Source organism: Sminthopsis crassicaudata, chromosome X (genome assembly GCF_048593235.1).
Source record: "Sminthopsis crassicaudata isolate SCR6 chromosome X, ASM4859323v1, whole genome shotgun sequence".
Taxonomy (NCBI): domain Eukaryota; kingdom Metazoa; phylum Chordata; class Mammalia; order Dasyuromorphia; family Dasyuridae; genus Sminthopsis; species Sminthopsis crassicaudata.
In genome coordinates, this window is record NC_133623.1 from 687,328 (window position 1) to 711,598 (window position 24,271).

At 58.0% G+C, this 24,271-nt stretch overlaps 2 protein-coding genes across 4 annotated transcripts; one reads left to right on the forward strand and one right to left on the reverse strand.

Annotated features, from left to right (window-relative positions):
- Positions 1–954: 954 nt before the first annotated feature.
- FGD1 (FYVE, RhoGEF and PH domain containing 1) lies at positions 955–15,930 on the forward strand. The gene is made up of 18 exons (XM_074278230.1): positions 955–1,111; positions 8,454–8,582; positions 8,697–8,874; positions 9,032–9,425; positions 9,555–9,644; positions 10,088–10,236; positions 10,507–10,663; positions 10,753–10,891; positions 11,108–11,166; positions 11,268–11,414; positions 11,513–11,605; positions 11,728–11,807; positions 12,243–12,273; positions 12,860–12,961; positions 13,329–13,454; positions 13,690–13,851; positions 13,957–14,100; positions 14,619–15,930. The coding sequence occupies exons 1-18, from the start codon at positions 1,006–1,008 to the stop codon at positions 14,946–14,948; spliced, it is 2,616 nt and encodes an 871-aa protein (XP_074134331.1). The 5' UTR covers positions 955–1,005; the 3' UTR covers positions 14,949–15,930.
- TSR2 (TSR2 ribosome maturation factor) lies at positions 15,877–22,516 on the reverse strand. 3 transcript variants are annotated; one of them, XR_012484153.1, is made up of 7 exons: positions 22,364–22,516; positions 22,046–22,136; positions 21,859–21,950; positions 21,260–21,457; positions 19,541–19,672; positions 19,073–19,171; positions 17,220–17,341 (listed from the first exon to the last, which is right to left on the reverse strand). XR_012484153.1 is itself a non-coding variant. In XM_074278231.1 (5 exons), exons 1-5 carry the CDS (start codon positions 22,442–22,444, stop codon positions 17,207–17,209), a joined length of 597 nt encoding a protein of 198 aa, XP_074134332.1. In that variant the 5' UTR covers positions 22,445–22,516; the 3' UTR covers positions 16,202–17,206. The 3 variants fall into 3 exon arrangements, 1 of the variants encoding a protein (XP_074134332.1); XR_012484152.1 differs by lacking the exon at positions 19,073–19,171 and having other exon boundaries at positions 15,877–17,341; XM_074278231.1 differs by lacking the exons at positions 19,073–19,171; positions 19,541–19,672 and having other exon boundaries at positions 16,202–17,341.
- Between the last annotated feature and the right edge of the window lie 1,755 nt (positions 22,517–24,271).

Below are 24,271 nucleotides of genomic sequence, written 5' to 3' on the forward strand. Positions count from 1 at the left end.
CCCCCCCACCGCATGCCCACAGCCTCAAGTCAGGCGAAGATGCACACTCGCGGGCACACACAGGCAGAGACGCGCGTGCGCGCGCGCGCACACACAAAGAAACACTTGCCCTCTCCCACCCCCACGGAGGCCGGCTCTTTGGCCCCCCACCCCCGGATATACACCCCGGCCAGGGGCCAGAGCCTTCCAGCGGGCTTTTGTGTGACCAAGGATCCGGGAACACAGAATGTGCAGACAAGTGTGAACCACAGGGGGAGCTGGGCTGGGGAGGGGGGATCGGGGCAGGAGAACCTGTGGAAACAGAGTCCATGGGAGCCCCCTTTCCCCCGCCCCGCTGGAGGCAGGGGGCGGCACCGAGGGGGGAGGGGCTTGGAGGCAGGGGGAGGGACGGCGGGGGGGCTTGGAGGTAGGGGGCGGGGCGGACGGGGGGCCCTGGAAACAAGAGGAGGGGTCGATGGAGACTAGGGGAGGGACCGATGGGGGGGGGGACTCGGGAAGTAGGGGGAGGGGCCGATCGGCGGAGGTGGGGAGGGAGGGACGGCGTCCTCTGCGGACTGTGAGGGAGCCGCTTGGGGTTTGGGGGAATCCCGGGGCCCCTGCGCAGGCGCCCCCTCCCCCCGAAGAGCCCGCCTCCGCGGCCCTGCCCCTTGCGGGGCCAGCCGCCGGCAGCTTCCTCCCCGGATACCGGGGAGGGGGCGCCGCCCCCCGGAGCCGCCGCGCCCGGATCTACGTCGCGCCCCGGCCCCGGCCCCCTCCCCCAGGCCCGGCCCCGCCATGCCCGGCTCGGCGGCTCCCCGCGCCCCAGCCGCTGTCCCCCGCAGCCCCCGCCCCTAGCGGGCGGCCGGGCACCGGGGACGCCGGGGTCCGGGAGCCGGGAGCTGCGGCGGGAGGAGAGGAGGAAGAGAAGGAGGAGGAGGAGGAGGAGGAGGAGAGGAGGAGAGGAGAAGGAGGAGGAGGAGGAAGAGGAGGAGGAGGAGGGCAGCGGGCTCGGGTAGCGGCAGCGGGATGCAGGGCAGTGGCGGGGCCGCCCCCCCAGGGAGCCCGGGGCCCCCGCGGCCCCCGCGGCCCGGCCGATTCTCCTGCCACATTGAGGGGGCCCAACCCAGGCCTGGTGAGTGAGCCGGACGTGGGGGGGAGCGCTGGGGCCGGGCTGGGGGGAGCCCTGGAGGGGCAGCCCGGCAGGTGGCCGGACAGTGGCTTGTGGAACCGCCGCTGGTGAAGTGTGCGTGGGGGGCGGGGGTCCGGGCAGGCGGGCGCACGGCAGGACAGGTGGGCGAGTGGGCAGGGTCGCCATGGGGCCCTGCGCTGCGCTCTCCTCTGTCTCCCTCCCTCCCAGGTGACCCCTAGATACGCTGAGGCCCTCTGGGACCTAACCCCAACTCCTTCATTTTCCAGGGGAAGAAACTGAGGGCCCTGGGGGACTCCTGTTGCCACAGGGTTTGGGCTCTGCCAGTCATTGGGGTTTGAATCCTGGGGGAAAGAAAACTTTCAGGACCCAGGGAGCCAGAGCAGGGGGATACCCAAACCGGGCTGCACTTTTCCGGAAAAAGACCTGGAGATTTGAGTGGACCACAAGTTCAGTGAGCTCAGCAGCCCAAAAGGCAACTCCTTTTGAGCCGCTCTGCTACAGAGCCAGGGTCCAGCAGCACCAGGGAGGGGCACGCTCCCCACAGCCTTTGCCCTGGCTCAGCCACAGCCGGACAGTTGTTCAGCCGGGGGCCCCCCATTGACGATGTGTCTCCCAGGCTGGGGGTCAGACCACGCCACGGGCAGCGCCCCTAAGTCTCCAGAGGACCATGCTGAGGGAGGGGGGCCCGCTTGGTGCCGGCGTGGGGGAAGGGGGGGATGATGGAGAAACCAGTTGAGGCTACGAGCCTTCTGGATGGTGAGAGCTGGGGAGCTCAGCCCCGAGCGCAGCCCCCTCCCGGCCCCAGCGTGCCAGGGCCCTCGGGCCCCCTCCGGGAAGGGCTTCGCGCTGCACCGCCAGACATTGTGCCTTTCGGAGCTCAGAGACTCCGCGATCCTGGGGCCCCTGTCAGAGCCCAGCCCGGCATCCCCATCTCCACCTCTCATCCGGTGGAGCAGAAGCTGAGGAGGCCCTCAGTAGCCTGCCAGGCCCTAGGCCTGGTGAGAGCTGGCAAGGAGGACTTTCCTGGAGGTAGCCTCAAAGGCCTGGCTGCCCTGGGGGCACCAGCCCAGCCTGGAGCAGAGAGGTGTGGCGAGCGGGGCAGGATGCGCCAACTTGGCCTGGGTCCCAGGGGCTTGCAGTGGGACCGGCATGAAGCCGGAGCCTTGAAGTGGCACCGCTGGGCGGGGGATGGCGAGCCCGGCTCGGCCCCTCGGGGCCCATCAGCCCCCTGACCGGAACCCTTATCTGAACCCAGGGGCGGCACTCGGGGGACTTCCAGGGCCCCTCCCCAGTTCTAGGACAGTGATCCTCACCTGCCCACTTCAGAGGGTCTTTGACCCTAAGGGCCTTCCCTGCTTTGGGCTGCTTCAGTTTCCCTTGAGTCAGATGAAGTAGGACCAGATGAGGGAAACCGAGGAAGCCCTGAGAGTTACTCTCTTATTCCAACTTTCAACAGAGACACTCTTCACCCTCCTCCCCTCCCTAGGAAGAATCCTTCTTTCGCTTGGGGGGGAGGGGTTCTGCATCTAAACACTTGCTCCCCCCCCCCCAAGGATGAAGCTTTTCTTGTTGGCAACCCCCATGAATGGAAAAGGCCACTCGAGGCCTCGGGGATGGGGCAGATGGCCGGGCATCCTGGGGGTGCTGCCCAGAGAGTCTGTAGGGAGGCGTAGAACTCACTGAGTGGCGAAGTACCTCTTTGGCGGCAGTGGGGAGCTGGCCAGAGGGCCCAGGCCTGCTGGGGAGGGGCCTCGAAGGCCAAGCTTGGGCTCCCACTTGGGCCCCTTGGAGATCAGAGGTAGATGGGGAGCTTGAAGGGCCCTTAGATAAGCTCTCCTTTTGCAGAAAGGGAGATACAGGCACGGAGATGGGCCCTGCCTGGCCCGGGATCCACACTGATCCCTCCAAGGCCCGCAGGGAGCTACAGCGTGTCCCGGGCATGTTGATTTCTCCCCATTTTCCAGAGAAGGCGACTGAGGCTGAGACCAGTGCAAGTGGCCAGCCAGTCCTCCGAGGCAGACCAGAGGGATGAGGGCCAGCCAGCACTAACGTCCCCTAATGAGGACAGCAGCCGCCGCTGACCGGGCGCTGGCTGCTGGGGAAGAGATCCCAGATCTGGCTGCCGTCCCGGAGCGGGGCTGGCGCCTCCTTTGGCCAGACTCTGCAGGTCTCCCCCTCTTGAAACCTCTGTGTGGAGGAAGAGGTGACTTGGCAGGGGAGGCAATTTTCCCAGCTCTGGTATACAGGGAAGAACCTTAGTTCCCCACTTTGGGCTGCTTCAGTTTCCCTTGAGTCACATGAAGTGGGACCAGATGACAGATGAGGGAAACTGAGGAAGCCCTGAGACTCGCTATCTTATTCTGACTTTTAATGGAGACACTCTCCACCACTCCCTAGGGAGAATCCTCCTTCTCCTTGGGGGGGGGGGGGGAGAATCTGTATCTAAATACTTGCCCCCCCCCCCCAAGGATGAAGGAAGCTCTTTTTGTTGGTAGTCTGTGAATGGAAAAGGCCACTCGAGGGGTCTGCCTTGTAGTTAAGGGTCCAGCGCTGATTTCACCTGTATGCCTCACTTCCCCAGTCTGTCAGCTCGGGGGATAAAGCTGGCTCCCTGGTAGAGGCAGGATGGGGGGGAGGAGGGAGGGAGAAAGGGCTTTGTTTCCTAGAGAAGGTGGTTATTGAAAGAGACTCAGGATGGCAAGAGGCCAGAAGGAAGGAGGGAAGCTCTCCATCCAAGGGGGCCAAGGCCCCTGAGGTGGGCACAAGTCCGACTTCACATCCGGGGACAGTTTGACTCCGCTGCCCAAGGGGCAGCTGGGGCCTAGTGGAGCCTACTAGAGCCGTCTGTCTGGGATTCTAGAGGTACTAGGGAGCCAGAGGAACTTATTGGGCAGGGGAGAATCACTTTGGTGGCAGTGGGGAGGCCAGAGGCCAAGGAGGAGACTTGAATTGTGTAACTAGAGAGTAAGGTGTTGGCCTGGAAAGATGGGAGAATGACTGAGAAGAGGCTCGGGGCACCCTTATGGTTGTGAGGGAGAAACCGAGGCTGACTCGAGACCACAAAGCCAGCCTGAGGCAGAGCTGGGACTAGTCTGGCTGGACCGGGCTACACTAAGCCTCCTCCCCTTCCCATCTCCCAGTTAGCACATGGTTGCCCAGCTCCCGGCTCTACATCTTGGGGGAGATGGCAAGAGTCAAGAATGGCCCTGGCACAAAGGCTGGGACACCCAGTGGGTAGCGCCAGCCTTGCCACCTGGGGCACCCGCAAACTTCCAAATCCCACCCCTGCGTACTCATTGGTTCATTGGGTTCGAAAATTCAGGAAGTGATGAGAAAACATTAATTGAACCCCTCTGGAACACGAGGGAGTTGTGCTAGGTGAGGTCTAGGGTTCCGTTCAGTTGGAACAGTTCTTAAGTGCCTACCGTGCCACTGGGATGGACAGGGAGTAAGCTGGGAAGGTGAGGCCTTGAGGAGGGAGAGCATTGCAGCTGCTGGGGGTGGGAGGTGGGGGTTGGGGAACAGCCTGGCAAGGGCCAGGAGACAGGAGGTGGAGTGTCAGGTTCGAGGAACGGCGAAGGAGCCAGTTTGGCCGGAAGGCTGAGTAATGTTGGAAAAGGCTGGAAAGGGGGCCAGACTGTGGCGGGCTTTCAGGCCCGGCGCGAGCGAGGAAAGGCTGGATTTGGGTCTCAAAGGGTCATCCGAGCGGAGCCGCCGTCCGGTGTAGGCTCAGTGGTGCGAAGGAGCTCTGCTGTCAGGGAGCCCGGCAGGTGCGGGATCGGAGGCGGTGGAGAAGGGTCACATGCCAGGGGCCATCCAAGCTGGGCGTGAGAGGAAATGAGCGTGCCCACTCCGGGAAGGGCCGGGAGGGCCAGTCCTGCGCCTGAGTGCTCGGGTCTGCAGAAGCCCCTATCTGGAAAGTAAATCAGACTCTCAGATTTCCCTCCTGGGGAGCCAGTCTCTGTCTGGGTCTGGGACTCCAATTACAGAAAGTGGGTGTGCAGGCCCAGTCTCCCCCACGGAACATTGGGGAGAGGGGAGAGCGGGGAGAGAGCCGGCGGGCTGCCAAGGCTGGCTCCTCGCAGAGCCTCCAGGAAAAGGGACCCTGTACCTTTAAGTTCCCAAGGTCTGAGTCACCAGCCCCACTTTCCCTAATGCTTTAGACAGATGTGGAGCTGAAGTTGGCCAGATGTTTGCCTGGTGGGGCCGAGGGGCCCTGGCGGGGGAAGGAAACACCTGTCACTCGGGACCAGGGCTCAGGCCTCCGCTCTCACCGGTGGCGGGTGGACCCTCCTGCGGGGGACGAGGCTTCAAGCTCACCCCACGCGGCCTCCGGCCCCGCACGCTTGCCCCAGGAGAATGGCTCGCTCCTTGGGGCAAAGTCAGAATCTCCCGGAGGTGCCATTCACCATGGCAGGGCAGGGATGGGGCGGGATACACGTGTGCCTTTGGGTCTAGGGCCCCGCCGGGGGAGATCACTCCGGTTCCCCCCTTGCTGAATGGGGCAGAAAGGCTTCGCCCCCCGCTGGATCTGGGGTCACCAAAGCTCAGTCACCAACCGAGGATGGATTGGGTGCTCGGGCTTGTCCGGGAGGTGACGCCGTGACATGCAAGTGAGGGAGGGCTGGGCAAGGTCACCTGCCTGATTTCCCCCCACAGAGCCATCTGGGGCCAGTGGCTAGAGAGAGATCAAGATGGCTCCAGATGCTTCATACAAGTCTGAGTTTGCCTGCCACATTCAGTGCCACTGAGGCAAGGGAAATGCTCTCTAGCTAAGTCCCAGAGATCTAAAGAAATAAGTAAATGAAGGGATGCCACGGGAAGGGAAGCCCCTTGGGGTTTGCCTGAGTCGCTCAGCACCCAGTGACCTTGGCCAAGGACCTGTGGGCGGCCCATTCCAATCACACTGGTTTGGGTTGGAGGCCTGGTTCTGAAGAAAGAAAGGAGCCCCCAGGTCCAGAGTCAGCCTTTGTGAGGGCAAATGAAGAAAAAGCGCCAACCCCCACCATCGCTCCCCTCAAGGGCCCAGCAGAGGACTAGGTAGAAGCCAGCTGGACAAGAACCCCGGGGGGACTGGGCCTTCTCGAGCTGAGGAGTCTGTCCTGGCTCAGAAGACAGCGGGGCCCACCCCGCTTCCAATCCCGACTTCGCAGCCGGTGTGGGCTGGGGCAAAAACAAGCAGAGGGCATTGGCTGGCCCAGGAAACTGAGGCTCGGCTGAATTCTTTAAGCCGGAAAAGAGAAGGCCCAAGTGGAGGACAGGCTGTGGCACCCCCTTCCCTGCCCAAACCTCCCTTAGGCACCAGCTAGAGCTCCCCCAGTTTGACAACAGGCACTAAGGGCAACTCGCTCCGGACTTCAGGGACTCATGTGACCACAGCCCTCGTCTCCAGAGAGAAGCAGAGCTCTGGACCGCTCCCAGCCCTCCCCACTCCGGCCTCCGTGTGTCCTTTAGCACAGTAGGGCCACAGATTGAGCACCCACAACTGTTCCACTTGCAGCCCACTGTCTTTTCTCTCTTCCTCCTCCCTTGCTCTTTCTCTCTCTGCCACCGCCTCCCTCCCTCTCCGGTTGCCCGTTGGCGACCCAGACCACCTGACATTACTGCCACGCGCATGTTTCTCCACCCTAAGGATCACAGGAGGGTTTTGCTGAGACTGGGGGCCATTAGGTTCAAATTTTGCTTGTCCTGCATTTGCCTGTTGTAGGCCTTGAAGGTGGCGGTGGAGGAGGGAGGGCCCTGTTGTTACGGAGGCCAGCCTCTTCCTCTCACCAGCAGCCATTGGCAGCATGCCTAGGCCCTTCTCCCCCACTCCACCTCAGACTTAGAGTCAGTGGCCACCTGGCCAAGAGCGCCTTTTTGTGGCCCGCCCGCTTCTTCTCCTGGTGCTACCAAATGAAGTGGGCAAAACACCAGCCCGGTGCCCGGCACAGTGGCTGCTAAACCGGCCCATGGCCTCCTGTTCTTGTCTTGGCCGCTGGCTCTCAGGGGCTTCTCAACGGGCAGAGTTGGGGGGGGGGATGTTGAGGCCCGAGTGTGGGTGGCTACCTCTGCGCCCTCCCAGCCCAATGGCATGTCTCCATCCCGGTGCTCCAGGGTGCCTTTGGGGGCAGGGGAGCGCTTCTCTTCTGTGTTCCCATTGGCCGGACTGTACGTGGCCTCGTTTGCAAAATGGGAGTAAAGACAGCCCCTGTTTACCTGGCTGTCCAGGAAGAGCCAGAGATGGGAACCGTGGGGGTGCAATCTCTCCACTGTTTCCCCCATGAGGATGGCACAGTCACCCTCACATGCACTCAGCATTCTCAGTAGTAGTGAAGGACCTCCAGAAGCCCTTAGTACGATGTATTGCATACAGCCGGTGCTTAATAAATACTAATTGGTGGGTAGTTGATTGCACATTTGAAAGAAGTCTTGTCAGCAGGATCAGAAACCAAGGCCCGAGAGCCCAACGCTGGCACTTCCAAGCAGCCCCAGCTTTCTCAAAGCCTTGGATTTTGTTCCACCATCTTACCAGCTCTTAGGGGCAGGGCATGGGATGGGGGGGAGATATCTCACACACACACATATGTGCGCGCACACACATACATACACACACACACACACACACACACACACACACACACAGTCCCAGCTTGACCTCCTCAGGGCATCAAAAGGATGCATGGGGGCCCAGCCTCGCCAGGCCAAAGGCTGTTGTACTAAAACATCTGCTTTCTGGAATCGGGGCATGACTCAACGCTCCCTCGGTGGGCAAGGGAGGCCCTTGGCACCTTCTGTGCTGAAACTCAACCCTTCTGCTCAAGAAACTGCCACGGTTCCCTCCTGCCTTGAGACCTGTCGCCTTCTTCCCTGCCATCTTTGTCTCCCTGGGCCCTTCCTCAGGTCATTCTCAGCCCTGTCCCTTTTCCCCCACCCCACTTCTCTCTTTCTCCCCAGAACAGGTCATCCCTCTCGTTCCCAGATCGGGCCCGCGGTTGGTCACATCCCTCCGTCCCAGACGTGGCCGGCCCTGTCCCGTCCCACCCTGCCCCCCCCTTGGATAGGAGCTGAAAAGGTGCACCCTGGGAGCCGAATCCCTGTGCTGCTCCTTAGCAGAGGACCGAAAGGGGGCAATGGAGGGAGTGGCGAAGCCCTTGTGGCAGCTCAGGCCCTAGGATCCTAGTGCCCACCGGGCAGGGAGACAGAGACCCCCCCCCATGGGGAAGGTGCACCCGAGGCAGTTGGCGGTGGGCCGTGCCTGCTCATGAGCACAGCCTGCGCCCGCCCGGGTCTATAGCTTGGCCCGGGCTCCATGGCATCCTCCCCGCATTTATGTTGTTCCCAGGGTTGCTCCCGGGGCCACGGCTACTGGTCAAGAGTCTCTCCTTGGACCCCACCCCCCAGGGAAGGCCTGGAGATACCCCTGGTCTGAAACCCTCCCCTTCCAAGAGGGCCCCAGGGCCCAAGCCTCAGGGTAAGTGTTTGGGGGGGGGGGATGGGGAGGAAAGAGAAGGAGTAATGAGGGGGAGTGGGGAGGGCTTCCCACAGGAGAGGGTCTGCCAAGTGCCTGCTCCAATTTGTCTTTCAGTGCCCCCCAAACCAGCCCACCTCCTGGGGTCTCGGCTGGCCCCCCTGCTGGAACCCATCCCGCCGCCTCCCTCCCGCCCGCTCCCCGCAGACCCCAGGCTGACCAAGGCCTCGCAGCCTCGGGCTGAGGCAGCTGGAGGGGGCTCAGCTGTGTCCTCCCTGATCGAGAGGTTTGAGAGGTGAGAGGGCACTGGGGCTGGAGACCCAGGGGCCAAGGGTGGGGCTCCTGGGACTGGAAGTGCTGGGCGTGGGGGGGGGCGTGGACTCAGGGTGTGACGTGAGAGCAGAAGCAGGAGGGCTCTGACTGCTCTTGGCCGCGGGTCTTCCCCCCTCCAGAGAGCCCGCCATCCTGGCACCTGAGGCAGGGGGGTTTGTGCCCTCCGAGCTGACGACGGGGCCAGACTCCAGAGAGGGCTCCCCGTGCCCCCTCCTGTCCGCTCCGGGGGAGAAGGTGCCCAACCGAGACAGTGGCATCGGAAGCATCAGCTCGCCCTCCGCCGGCGAGGAGACCTGCTTTGCCAACGCCACCGGGGGCGGCAATGGTGGTGGTGAGGGGGGTGCCGAGGCCACGCCGGGACCCCCCGGGGGCCCGCTCCCTGCGGCTCCTCTGCAGCCCCCACAGAGCCCCCCGGAGGCAGATAGTGACCTGGATGAGGAAGAAGAGGAAGATGAAGAGGAGGGGAGAGAGGGGCTGCCCAGGCCTAGAATGGAGAGGCAGGACTCCTCAGAGGTAGGCCGGGGAGCCCATAGGAAAACGCAGGCCAGGACCACGGGGCCCCTGGTCTGCGGCTGCCCAGCTGGGGGCTGGGAGATTCTGGGCGGGGTTGCCCTCATGTCCCCCACCGGGTCCTCTCCACAGCTCACGGTTCAGCAGAAGGTGTTTCACATTGCCAACGAACTCCTGCAGACGGAAAAGGCTTATGTGTCACGCCTGCACCTCCTGGACCAGGTAGCGCCCCTCTGGCACCGCCCCCTGGGGGCCACCCTCTGCTCCTGGGGCCCCCAGGCCTCCACCTCTCAGCAGAGGGTGCTCCTTAGGGAAATCTTGCCACCACTGGCAGTCCTGCTTCAAACCCAAGGCCACGAAGTGAACCCCAAGGGAGCACATCCTGATTCCAACCCTGGCCCTTCCAACTGAAGCTAGCCCCCCACTCCCGAGGGTAAACGCCAAGCTTCCTTGGGATCACACCTGTAGGCCCAAACCGCTATCACTCCACCAGAAGCCAAAGGCCAAGATCAACCCAAACTCCGGAGCCCTTTCCCCCTTGCCTCCTTTGAGTTTCTAACGCCAACTCCAGCATCCTGCCGCCATCCCCATAACCTCCCCGCCTGAGCCGCCAGGTCAGAGGGCGCTCCCCGACCCCGGGTACAGCTCCGCCTCCACCCCGCCAGGTATTCTGTGCCCGGCTGTTAGAGGAGGCCCGGACCCGAAGTTCCTTCCCAGCCGACGTGGTCCACGGCATCTTCTCCAACATCTGCTCCATCTACTGTTTCCACCAGCAGTTTCTGCTGCCGGAGCTCGAGAAGCGCATGGAGGAGTGGTGAGGGCGGCCGCGTCAGGCACTAGGTTTCCAAAGGCTGCTCTGCACAGTCTCAGGGTGCATGGCTCCTCCCCAGCTTTGTCCCAAAGTCACTCCTTGGGCCTCAGTTCCTTCCTGTAGAGTGTTTGGGGGCGGGGCTTGGTGGGCTTCTAGTTTCCAGAATCAAGAGAACAAGGCGGGCCAGTTTGCTGATTAAAGCTAAGGTCAGTCCTCAAAGGGGGAGGAGAAGGGGTGTCTCCAACCCTCTTCTTTCCTGCCGCCCCCACAAAGGGACCGATACCCTCGGATCGGGGACATTCTGCAGAAGCTGGCGCCGTTCCTGAAGATGTATGGTGAGTACGTCAAGAACTTCGACAGGGCCGTGGAGCTGGTGAACACGTGGACCGAACGCTCGGCCCCTTTCAAGGTCATCATCCATGAGGTGCAGGTGAGCAGGGGTCCCCCTCCAAGGTTCTCAGTTCGGAGCTGCCACACCATGGGGTTCTGACTGACCCCAGCCTGGCCCCCTCTCCCCAGAAAGAGGAGGCCTGTGGGAACCTCACCCTGCAGCACCACATGCTGGAACCCGTGCAGCGCATCCCCCGCTACGAGCTGTTGTTGAAAGACTACCTGCTCAAGCTTCCTCACGGCTCCCCGGACAGCAAGGATGCAGAGAGTAAGTGTCCCGGGGGAGGGGGCGCCGCGCGTCAGGGCATTTCTCCTCCAGAGAGATCACTGGGTGCCGAGTGGCTACATAGATGGGTTTCCAGAAGGAGTGGGATGGGTGGAAGAAACTCAAGGGCCAGTTCCTACTCCCAATTTCTTGGTGAAAGCATCTCTTGCCCCAGAGTGGTTCGCCCCCCATCTGAAGCTCCTGTATTATGCCTCCCAGAATCCTTGGAATTGATCGCTACCGCAGCTGAGCACTCCAACGCTGCCATACGCAAGATGGTGAGGCTCCGTGGGCCCCCTGGCCTGAGCTGGGAAGGGGGTGGGGGCGCGTCTGGGGCCGAAGCCTCACCCCGGCGGGCCTGGCCCCTGCATCTCCCCAGGAGAGAATGCACAAACTCCTGAAGGTCTACGAATTGCTGGGAGGGGAGGAGGACATCGTCAGTCCTGCGAATGAGCTCATCAAGGAGGGCCACATCCTCAAGCTGTCTGCCAAGAATGGAACCACTCAAGATCGGTACCTCATCCTGGTAAGGGTGGCAGGGCCCAGCAGGGGGTTGGGGGCCCAAAGAAGTTCCACTCCTTCATCGCGTTCTTCCCCTACATGCTTCCTCTCTTCACCTCCCAGTTCAACGACCGCCTACTGTACTGTGTCCCCAAGCTTCGACTCCTGGGCCAGAAGTTCAGTGTGCGAGCCTGCATTGATGTGGACGGCCTTGAGGTGGGTCCAGTGGGCCTCGGGGTTGGGTTCGGCGTCAGGGGGACCACGCGGATGGATGGTGAGATGGACGATTGATGGAGCTGAGGGAGGGTCACCGTGACGTTCTCCGTGTCTTCCACCAGCTGAAGGAAAGTTCCAACCTGAACCTGCCCCGAACCTTCCTGGTGTCTGGGAAACAGCGTTCTTTGGAGCTGCAGGCAAGGTACTTCCTCACCCTGGGATGGGCAAGTCCACAACGGCTTTTCTCGGCTCCCGATGGGAGAAGGAGCTGGCAAAGGCTCGGCCGCTCCCAGCCGGCCCTTCTCCACAAAGCAAATGGTTCCGTTCCCCAAAGCTCTGCGTGGTGCCTCTCGTTTTGTGAGGCAGCTTGGGGGGCAGGATGGACAGGTCCCCAGCTCTCCCTCTCCAAGGAGAAGCTCCAGCTGCCACGCCCAAGGCAGGCCATACTCTTTTTCCCTGGTCCATCTCCCCTCTCCCCCCCACGTGCTGGGCACGTAAAAGTCGGGTGCTTTAATGGCAGGAGAAGCAGCCTGGCCAGTGACGTCTACCCACGCTGCAACTTTGCCTCATTTGGCAAGTGGGCAGATCGTCCCTCGCTCGTACTTCAATGAGCTTTTTCCTGTCTGGTTTTTTTCAGGACTGAGGAAGAGAAGAAGGACTGGATTCAGGTAATGAGTTCCCTGGGCGGCTCTGGCTCCCGGCGGCTGGCTCCAAGCTTGGCCCAGCCCAGGCAACTGTCAGGCCTCAACAGCATTATAAGGACAGGAGAAATCAGAGGGGCAAGGGGCAGGGGGAGGGAGGCCACAGGCAGCTGTCCAAGTCATGCGCCCCTCTTGTAATTCCTGTCCTTTCCTCCCCCCAACTCTCCTTGGTCACAAGCCAAACCAATGGACACCATGTGCAGTATCCATCCCCTCCTTCTAGAAAGGGGGAAATTGAGGCCTAGAGAGGTAGGTGTCCAGGATCCCACAGCAGGTCACCGACAGTACCAAGGCAGGGACCTGCCTTACGACCCAGGGTACTTTTTTTTCCTGCCCTGAAGTGCTTTCCATTCCCAGAGATCCAGGCCCTCTCCTGGCTGTGCTTCCTCAGCCTTCCCCTCTCCAGAGGCAGAGAGAGACGGCGGAGGGCGGGGAGCAGGAGTGGCAGCTCAGTTCCTATGAGAAGGAAGTCTCCTTCCACATCCCCGGTCCCTTTCTGGGAGGATCTCTCCCCTGTGCCCTCTCACCTCTGAGCTCTAATCCTCCTTGCCAGGCCATCCACGCCACCCTCATAAAGCACGAGCGCACCCTGGAGACCTTCAGACTGTTTAACTCAGCCCACCGAGAGGAGGACGAGACTCCCCCTAGCTCACCGGTAATTGCAAGGGGTGGCTCGCTGCTCTTCCACCAAACCCCTCTCCTCTCCCTTTGTCCCAGGCCCACAACTCGTCTGGGCAACACATTGACCAAAGCCACCCAATGAGCTCTTCCCGGGCTTGGGGTTGGCCCACAGTGACACAGGAGGAAGGCCCAGGGTGGGGCAAGTCATGGTCAGGGGTCAGATTCGCAGCCTAGGAGATGGAGGCTGGAGTCAGACTCCAAAGAGCCTCAAATGTCAGGCTCAGAACTCACACCTCTATTTGGTGAGACCGAGACGACAGTGTAGGAGGGTCACAGTACGCAGAGCGGGGAGCCTGCTGGTGCTCTCACGGGGACTCACCGGGGGCCGGGGTTCCCCCCAGAATGTGGACCTTGGGAAGCGGGCCCCGACACCCATCCGAGAGAAGGAGGTGACAATGTGCATGTGCTGCCAGGAGCCCTTCAACCCGATCACCAAACGGAGGCACCACTGTAAAGCCTGTGGCCACGTGAGTATGGGCCAGGCCTGCGGTGGCCCAGGATCCCCAACCTCCCCGCCAACTGCCAAAGCTGGCATCCCCTAACCCTCCTGAGCTTCTGGTTTCCCTCTTCTCACGTTTCCTTTTTTCTTCCTTTCAAAGCCTGCCCTGCCCTGAGCTGTCCCCCCCACCCCCCACCCCACGTTGGCCTCCTTGAAGCAGGCCGAGGGTCCTGACCACTGGTCTCTCCCGGCCCGCCTCCCAGGTGGTGTGTGGCAAATGTTCCGAGTTCAGGGCCCGATTGGTCTATGACAACAACCGCTCCAATCGCGTGTGCCTGGATTGCTATACTGCCTTGCGTGGGGCCCAGGGACCCAGCCCGATGCCAGGACAGAACACACCCCAACGGAGGCGCTCCATCCTAGAGGTGAGCCTTCTGTCCTCGGCCCCGAGGGAGGGGGCCAGCCGGGCCATCCCTTGGGGTTTCCGACCCAGACCTCTAATCTTAACCCTGGCTTCCTTCCCGGCCTAGAAACAGGCATCAGTGGCTGCTGAGAACAGCCTCGTTTGCAGCTTCATGCACTACATGGAGAAAGGTGCCAAGGGCTGGCATAAGGCCTGGTTTGTGGTCCCCGAGAGTGAGCCCCTTGTTCTCTACATCTACGGAGCCCCTCAGGTGAGACTGTCTCCTCTCCCACTCCCCTCCCCTGGCCTGACACCCATCTTCCCTTTTCCGGGTGGTCATAAACAGAGCACTTTACTCCCAGTTCTTCTCCCCCTGGACCACCTCAGTTTCTCCCTCCGGGACTGGGGGGGAAAGCGTTCCCCCTTTGTCAGCACCCACCTCTTTCTTACTTTTTCCCCTTCCTCCTCTTCATCCTTCCTCTTTTCCCTCGGGTCTCTCGTATTCCCCTCTCTTCCTATCTTTTTTTTCTGCGGCCTAAGAGAGTGGGGGTGGAGGAAGCACAGGGGACACAGGTTGAATGCTTCCCAATGAGAGCTGGGCTTCCACTCAACCACAGAAAGGATTGAGAAACAAGGAATCATTAGGGGCAGCGTGGGAAAACGGGCTTCCGGGGCCAGGGACCATGTCCAGCAACTCCTATGCAAAATCTCAGACTGGAGGGAGGCCGGGGATAGGGATGGGGGGGCTCCACCAAGACCAGAGTCGTGGACCTGATCTGTCCCGCCCAGGACGTGAAGGCCCAGCGCAGCCTGCCCCTTATTGGCTTTGAGGTGGGGGCCCCAGAGGCCAACGAGCACAAGGAGAGGCGCCACGTCTTCAAGATCACCCAAAGTCACCTGGCCTGGTACTTCAGCCCAGAGACTGAGGAACTTCAGAGGCGGTGGATGGATGTGTTGGCCCGAGCTGGGCGGGGGGATGAGCTCCAGGTGGGCCCCTCCATCCTCGAGTCCCACGAGGAGGAGGAAGCGGCAGCAGCAGCGGCGGCGACCTCTGCAATAGCAGCAGGCCCAGAGCTGGAAGCCCCTCCTTCCACCTCCAAGCAGGGCCCCCAGGGCTGAGCACCCCTTGGCAAGCTACTCACCCCTTGTTACTTGAACTCCAGATCACGGCCACTTTTGATCCTCTTCCGGGGTTCGCTCTTTTGACATTGTAGCCAAATGTGAGGGGTTTTGTTTTTTTGTAATTTCCAACCTCATGTTTTTCACTTGGGGCGGGGTGGTAAGTAAAACGAGAGCCGCCCTCCCCATTCCCTACACCCCTATATAAAAGGCCTCAGCTGTGCTGTGACTTTGGGCAGGCTGCATGCCCCACGGCCCGTTTCACCCTTTGCAAAGTGGGTGAGCTGGCCGACTCTCCAAGGTCCCCTCCAACTCTGACACGTGGTGCTAAGTCCTTGCATCTGGGCTTTTCTCCTCCTCAAAATGTTCCCCTGGCTTTTACACTCTTAGGGGTCGAGGCCCCTTCTCTCCAGGCCTCCATTTTGCCATCTATAAACTAGGTGCTGGGGAGAACTAAATGGCTTTGAGAAAGTACGTTTCGCAGTCAGACTCTGGGATCCCCCCCACCCAGTCCCAGATGTGCCAAGCCCCATCATCCCCCTTCCTATTTCTGGACCCGTTTCTCTCCCGCAAGGGTTCGGAAGCGATGGTTTCTAAGGTTCTGTCCCGCCCTAACAGTCTCGGATCTGAATTTCCGGTTTTTCTCTGAGCCTCAATCCCTTCATCTATAACCCGATGGAGTCGGCTGGGCCAGGGACTCCAAAGTCTCTTCCAGATGATTCCGAGTCCTGGGACTTCCATCCCGCCTCGGTCTCATTTTCATCTCCACAAAACTGAAGTGGGAGGAAAGCCTACCTTGAATAGCCCTTCCCTCTCCTCGCATGCAGCTGGGACTGGAAGGCATTTGAGCATCTCCTGTTTCCCCCGAGTGGCAGGACCACTACACCAGGCAACAGCGGGGCTTTTGGGGGACTAGCAAAAGGAGATAGTCTAATGTTTTGTTTTAATGGAAAAATACAGTTTTGATTGCAGTTCCAAGGAAGCTGAATTACTGTGTATTCGTCTGTCTGAGGGGCCCGATTTCTGTGTTCATCTGAGGGAGGCCAGGAGACTAGTAACCCAGAGCAGAACTGGAGACGAGAGGGAAGGCGGATGGAGAGGAGGGCTATGGGTGTGGAAGTTCCAAAGCTGCAAGTGCAGGGGGTGGGGGGTGGGGGGTTGCTAGAAATTGGAACCGCTCTCCCAGACAATGTGCAGTTGCCTGGAGAGCTTGGAGCCTCCTCCTTGGAGGCCTTCCAAACCTGGAGGACCAGTTCTCGAGCAAATCAGAAAACATTTTTCAGACATTGTGTACTAAGTACTGAGGACACAAAGAAAGCCCTTTTCCAGCTTGGTTCCCCACAAACCCACAAACCCGATCAGCAGCTCACGCTATTTGCTAAGACCATGACTGAGCACCCAGCCTGGCAATATTGGAGGTTCTGGACTGAGGCTAGAGTGAAGTGAGGAGAGGAATCCAAGTATAGGGGAGCAATGGGGAAGAGAGTTGGCAGGCAGGGGGGGAGGGGGGCCCAAAGGCCAGGCTGAGCAGTTTGGAGTTGATCGTAGAAGGAAGAGAGAATCACTGAATCGTAGTACAGATGGGACGATAACCCAAGCCCCCTAGAAGGATTACTTTGGCAACTGTGTGGAGGATGGAGTGGCCGAGGAAGAAACAAGTTTTGAAGTTATTTTAGTTGAGATGAGAGTCGACTAGGAAGAGGAAGGGAATGAAATTAGGGTGGAGATCATATGGGGTCAAAGAGATCTCTGCTTCTTGAGTGGGGACTAGAGGTGACCCTTCTATTACATCACTCGGCACTCTTTCTAGCAGACTAATTCGGAGCAGGTGTTATGGGGAGGGGGTGGGGGTAGAAAGGGGAAAAAAAGGGATGAACAAAGGCTGGGAAAACTCCAGGCTTCATTTCTTCATGTCCCTGTTCCCCACTCCTTCCGAGAAGCATAGCAAAGTCAACGTCTATCCCTCCCATCTCAGGAAGTCATTTTTGTCCCCATTTTACAGAGAAGGAAACAGGCCCAGAGGTCAGGTGATTTGCCAAAGAACACCCAACACTGGTAAATGTCAGAACCAGACAAGCAACACTCTCAAGGAGAGATTCTGCATGGACTGGGGCCCCTCTAGATGCTGTAGGCCAGTTTCACAGCTGTGCAAGGAATGTTCCGGGATTGAGCGAAAGGCTCAGGAGATGCTCTTCCCTGAGAGGTCCCGGAGCACACGTGGAAAGGCAGGCCTCGCCCACTGGGAAAAAGTTAGGCTCTCACTTCTTTTTCCTCCGGATGACAATCCAACCATCTTCAGCAGCTTCAGGCCCAACAGTAGTCAGGCTAGTGGTAGCTGAGGGACCAGCCTGGGAACCACAGGGCTGGGCAGAGGACTCCCTACTTTCAGTCACCTAGAGGGAAACAAAGGAGAGAAGCTTATGAGACTCATGAATAAGCCGGCAACCACCCGGGTACACTGGTAACGTGCCAAAGGACCACTCCCTTCTGATGATTCTGTGGGGATAAATGACATTGTGAGGAGGAGGAAGCCTAGAACACGGAAGTCAGATGTTTTAGGCCCACAGGTGCTATTTCCACTTGAACTGAGGAGAAGAGAGAAACAAACCTGGGGAAGTAAGCAGCTTCAAATTTTGGGACCATGGCTTATAAACAGGTATGGTAGATGGTAGGTAGCAGGCTCCCAACCGCCCTAAAGTATAGCTAACAAGGACCGCTCTAAATAAACTGGGTCGGAGTGCTGCATAATGGACTTGAAAACCACTCTAAACTCAAAAAGGAGCAAAAAGCCCTCCATCCACACAGCTCCATGAAGACAATTGGAGGACAAATAGCAACCGAAAGCTATGTGTTCACAGAAAATAAATCCGCAGAAGGAACCGCGGACAGGAGCTATGTCCCTACTTGTCAAGAAAGATAGGCACAGAGTTGGGGTCATGAGCAAGAGGGATCCTGACAGGAGGCCAAGATGACCTCATGACTGTCACTGAACACAGGACTGCTATATCCAGCATCCATCCAGTGAGTTGGGAGGGAGGGGGAAGCAAAAGAAAGGGGAAAAAGGATGGAAGAGAAGGGAGGTACAGCCAAGTGAGCTCTGGATAGACAGGATAGCCTGAGGGTGGAAAAACTGCAGTATTTATGAAGATTTTTTTTTTTGGGGGGGGGCCAGGAGAAATTCGGCAAGAAGAAAACATTTGTATGCAGAACAGCAAAGCATTGTGGGAACAGAAGGTGGTCTCTGCTAAAGGAGAAAAGGCCTCAGAGGCTTGGCCCCTGTTATCAGCTAAACATCTTCAAAGCAAAGCAGCCCCAGTTTGGGAACTTGTTTTGGTAATCATTTCCAACAAAAGAGGAAATGATGAAGGAAACTACTGTTATGGATTTTATTTTAACCTGGAGGGATAAACTGATTCAGTAAAAATGAGGAAAATCGACCATTCCCTCCTAACGCTTGCTGGGTGGCCCAACAGGTGTCTTCTTCCCCCCCCCCCCCAATTCCAGGAGAACAGATTCCAAGAATTGAGGGTGGGGGGAGGGGGAATAATCTAAACTAAAATAATGCTTGGGAAATTTGCTTCTTAGAGATGGGACTCTCAGCACTGATGAAGAAAAATCTCTAAAGAGACTGATGTGGAGGACCAAGAAACTTCTAAGAAATAAGAGATGACAATATCAAGGGCGAGGATAAGAAAGGAAAACACAAAAATATGCAAGGTGCCAAGTGGCCAAGAGAGCTAAGAATGAGTTGAAATTGCTAAGAGTCAGAGAGGAGAGAAAAGTGAGTGACATGGCAGGGGGCGGGGGGATGAGTGTGAGGTGAAGGCAAGGCCAAACCAAGATTCAGGCATTTGATGGGGCCACAATAAGGGTGTGAACAAACGTTTATTAAGGGCCTACTGTGCACCAAGCACTAAGCTAAACAAATTTTGCAAACATCTTGTTTGATCCTCACAACCACTCAGTGAAGTAGGTGCTATGTTTTACATTTGAGGAAAGTGAGTCAGGCTGTGCTTAAGATTGACTTGTCCAGCTAGTGTCTCAGACTGGGATTTGAACTTGGGTCTTATCGATGTTCTGTCTGATCAGACCTAAGGCTAGAAATTGATGACATAAGACCAGACCTGTGCTGAGCCATGGAGGGCAATGAACTGGCGACTGCAAGCAGGTCCTGAACGATGGAAGAAGCCCCAGGAGACTCGAGGTCCAACTTTCTAAAGATGCTAAGAAATGAAGTACATGAACAAATCAATGGGTTTGAGCTCAATTCCTGGCAAAATTGTAGAATGTTTTCAAAGGGTTATCAGGATTACTGAAAATCTAGAGTAGGAAACAGTGATCAGAGCCTTGATGGCAGAGCTCTACCTCACCAACTCTTCCACAAAGATCCAGAAAATGCCCCAAACTGAGATGGGGAAAACCAAGAAAACACAAATCACAGCGAGTCATTTTTCCAGATCAGCCTTTGGAGACAGATATTTCTGCAGACACTGGGGATGGAGGTCTTGCCAAGAGTGTGCCTCAGAGCTTTCCAAGACAGGGACTGAAAAAGAATCAATGCTGTGCACCAGACCCAAAGAGAAGGAACTGACCTCCTGAAGGGATGCAGGAACAGGTGCCAACTGGTAGCTTTGTTGTGTCAGAAATGCAGGATGGCATGAGGAGACCTAGGCCTAGGAGGGCATTCCAAGGTATAAGAGTGGCCCTGGGCCCTTGCCTGCATCCTGGGAAAGAAGCAAGTACAGAAGTGAGCTGCGGCTGTGAGGGCAATGACCCCCAGGTGCAGTGTAAGGCCTGCGGGGGAATAACCAGGACAGAAACGACAAACCGAATGCGAGTCTGTAGTTCTGTCACTCAGACCCCATAGGTTTCCATCAGGCTGACTGCTAGAATTCACTGACGGTTGCTTAGACCCACCAAGTCAAGAACTTATACAACTCAGAGCAAGGAGGGCAGTGAAATGTTTTGTTTTCAATCAGTCCTCTGTGGGAATACTAAAATCTTACAGATTCTGGGCCGGAGTTGTAGCTAAGAGCGTGGAATAACAACAACCAATAACTTAAGAAAGCAGCAATAGAAACTTCCAGGACAGTCCAGGCTGGCTTTCTTACAGATGTTTGCAGAGCCCAGCCTTAACATAAAAAACCAAACTACCCTCAAGGGGTTAAGACAATGATAGATCATGGGAATAAGGGGTGTAGTGTTAGGATTACTAAGTGAATTCTCACCTTGTCACTATCCAGACAACCTGAGTTCTCACTTAGGTTGTCTGGATAGTGACAAGGTGAGAATTCACTTAGTAATCCTAACAGTGTAGTTTCCGGAGATTTCCTGAAAGCATTTGACCGAGGACTCTTCTTGCAGAAGAGATGGAGAAATGCTCCTTAGATGGCCGGATAGCCTGGGTGGGTTTGGATCTGGTTTAATGAATACGTTCAAAAAGCAATCACCAATAACCCTTTTGTAAGCAAGGAATGTAGCAAATAGAGCTCTGGACAAGAGTCGGGAAGGTCAAAGTTCACATGCCACTTCAGACACTAGCTACTTGAATGACTGTGGGCAAGTCATCACCTCTCAGCTTCGGGACAGTAATGGCACTGGCTTTACCAGGGTTGTGCTTTCTTCATACACCTTAAGCCCTTATGCAAAATGCTAGCTATAGTTAGTTCTAGTCAACTTGGTGGGGAGAGACTCTTTGGAGCGTTCCAGGAATTTACTTTTGCGCTGATGCTGGCTAAATGTGTTTCTCTGCCATCTGTTTCCATCAGAGGTCGACAGCTCATGCCCAACCAGAGTAAAGCATAACTTGTGAAAATGTGTAACCAGTAAAAAAAATACAACTTATCGCAGCTGATGTTAATTTGGGCGTTTTCTCAATCTGTGGCAGATTCCTTTCTAGATTCAGTCCTTGGCAGTACCGGTTGGTCTCTGACTTGGAAGAATCCTTAGCAATCACCTACTCTAATCCCAGCACCAGGGAATTGTACGGATGACTGAGTTGGGAGGGAGTCCCGATCAAAAAGATCTGGGTAGCATAGAATGCCAGGGTCCGGAGTCAATCAGAAATGTCAGATTTTTTTGGTTTTTTTTTTGTTTTTTTTTTTTTTCTTCCCCTGAGGCTGGGGTGAAGTGACTTGCCCAGGGTCACACAGCTAGGAAGGGTTAAGTGTCTGAGACCAGATCTGAACTCGGGTCCTCCTGAATTCAGGGCTGGTGCTCTGTGCACTGCGCCACCCAGCTGCCCCAATGTCAGTTATTTTAATCAGGTTGAGGAGAGGTGGCCTAGCCAACCCAACCGCTCTCCTCCTCACCTCCATCTCTTCAGCTCCCCCATCTAGTCTTCCCTCCTCGTCTGAGACGGCGTCTTGGGTCTGGTCGACTGCCTGGACCTCCGTGGCCATGGCCCTGACTTCCAATTGTTTCTGGCCCAGCTGGGTGATGAATTGTCTCAGCAAAGGCTCCTCGCCTCTCTGGCAGTATCTGAACATAGTCTGGAGCTGCTGGCTCACCTGGTAGACCCCCCCCCCCCACCACAGGTATTCTTTCTGAGTCCTCGTTTAAGGTCAGAGACCCCGAAGGGAGAGAAAGGGAAGGAGTTTTGATGTTTTTGAGCAGCCTGTGAAGTTAAACTGGGCTGGAATCCCAGGCCTGTCGGGTCTGAATGTGGGCTGGGGGAAGGGGGAGATGGAAATCGGGGAGTCCGCTGGAAGGCATGGCCTAGGCCTGGAGGGCTGAACGAAGGGGATTTTAATCACTTTAATGAGGAAACGGGGGAGAGCCTGAAGGTAGGAACAGTTCTGCCGATAGGTTACCCTCACACCCGGGGAAGGCAAGGGGGAGCTGGGCCTCAGCGCCAGGATCATTTTGTATCTGATCCTGGAGGAACGGAAGGTGACTTGGGGGAGCTGACCTGCGGCAGGCTTCCATCTTCTATCAGAGTATCAAATTCGGTGCTCATGATGTCCGACAGGAAGTCCTCCACCTCCTCCTGTTCCAGGTCGGCTGGGAAGGGATCGACCCCAGGCAAAGGCCCCAGTTAGGCTCCGCCCGGGCCTCGGCCACTCGGGGCTCCCGTCCCCTCCCCGGCCTCGACTCACCGTTCTGTAAGAAATAGTCCTCGACCACTCCCCCTAGCCACAGGGCCTTCTCGCGGCTGTGAACTCCCCCGAAGCTGTTCTCCACCGCAATCTGCCAGAGGAGAAACTTCCAACTCCCGCCGGGGGTTGGGGGCAGGGCCTCCCCCCGGCTTCCGGACCCCTCAGCTCCACACTCTTACCCCCCCCCCCCTTCCGGGTCTCTCACGCTGGCCCGCTCGCTCCCTCCCTCCCTCCCTCCTCCCGGCGCGGAGCCGCCTCACTCGGTCAGTCTGGGACAGGACGATGCTCGAAGTTTCCTTCCCTCTCCGGCGCCCTCACCTGCAGCGCGGGCCATGCCTCCAGCGCCGCCCGAACACCGACGCCGAATAAACCCCGCGCCTGCTCCGCGGACGCCGCCATCTCCTACCTCGCCGCCTCAGCCAGTCACAAGAGCACGGGGAGGCGCCCGCACCACACGCACGCGTAGGGCTGCTCGCGACGGCCGGCCAATCCCGACCCGGCTCCGCCCCCTGCGTCTGCGCGCGCACGCGAAGCTGGTCCTCGGCCGGCGTTTTCCTTCGGGATCGAGGCTACGGCTCCTCCCCCATCCCATCTGACCCGACCCGACCTGACCCGACCCCATTCGACCCTCCCCGTCCGTTTTTTTTTTTTTTCCGGCGGTCTTCTTGACGTTCTCTCCTTTTCTTACAGTCAGTCAATAAAAGCATTAAGTGCCTACTGCGTGCCGGGCACTATACTAAATACAAGCTGGGGAGATCGAGAAGGGCAAAAGCCAGTCCCAGCCCTCAAGGAACTCCCAGTCTCCTGGGGAAGGCAACTCCAGGCAAGAGCAAGGGGGGGGGGGGAAATCAACTGGGGGGGGGGGCGGGGAGGGACGGATCGGAAAAGGCTTCCGGCCAAGCATCTGCGGCCCCGGCTCCTCCAGAAAGGAGGCCGCCTGCCCATCCCCCAGCTCGGCTTTCCACGCTGGGCTCTTTGGGACTCTTTCCACCACCCCTTACTCTGCCCGCTCCGCTTCCGTGCCTTTCTCGGGGAATCTCGCCCCCCCCCCCCCCATTGTCCTCCATTACTTCCAATCTAGACTATTGTAATAGCTAATGGAGACTCTTCGGGCCTGGGTCTCTCCCCACTCCGGTTCATCTTCGATTCAGTTGCCCACTCGATCTTCCCCAAGTCCCGGTCTGTTACCCGCCCCCTCCCCCCTCACCAAATAAACGCCAGGGGCTCCCTATTTCCTTCAGGATCCAATACAAAATGCTTTCTGGCTCTCCGGCCTTCCGGAAGCTGCTCCCTCCTTCCTTGCTTCTTCCCTCACTCTTCCATCCGGGGCCATCCCTCGAACAAGAGATTCCCCCTCTCTGCTTTGGACGTTCTCTCGAGCTGGGCCCCTGCCTGTGGAATACTCGCTCGTTTCTACCAGCTAAAATCTCCTTTTCTTCAGGAAACCTCTCCCCACTCCTTGGAATTCTAGGCGCTTCCCTCTCTAATGCTTTTCTATTTCGGCTGCACCTTGTTTGTTCGTCTCCCCCGTTAGAATATGAGCTCCTTGAGAGTCTTTTGCCTCCTTTGCTTAGGACAGTGCCTGCACATAGTAGGCACTTACTATTTACCAATCAATTGATGGATTTTTGTCTTTCTGTGCCCTCCGCCCCAGTCCGTGTGTGACTACTTCTCTCTGTCCCTAAGGAAGTCTTTGTTTGTGTCCTTTCCATCATCGCCTCCATCGGTCCCTTTAAATCAGGGCCTACTCTGCCCCCCAGGCATTACCTGCCAGCCTTATCTCACGGTGGCAGATAGCCCACCACAGAATGCATCTTCTGCCTGCTTTACTTTTTCCTTTGAAAAGCCCTTTGCACGGGAGGTATACAAATTAAACGGGTGCTGATCATAAATCACAAGTTCGAGGCCCCCACGCTGATTTACACAAGCCCAGCATTGGAGAAGCTTTAGCTTTGCTTCAGGAAATTCAAAGGGCTAAACTCAGCGCTTTAGACCAGGGAGGAGAAACTGGCACTAGCCTGAGGCGAGGACTGGGAGAGCGGCCGGGCCAGCCGTCTGGAGAACGGCTTGAGAAGGAGAGCCCTCCCCAGGACACCTGGAGCCAACCCGAGGGAATGGGCGGCGGGGCCTAATCGCTTCCCTCCAGTTGTTTGGTTTTCCATTCCACAATTAGCTGCCGAGTCCTCCCCCCCTCCAAGACAAAGCTCAGGAAATATAAACCCCCGG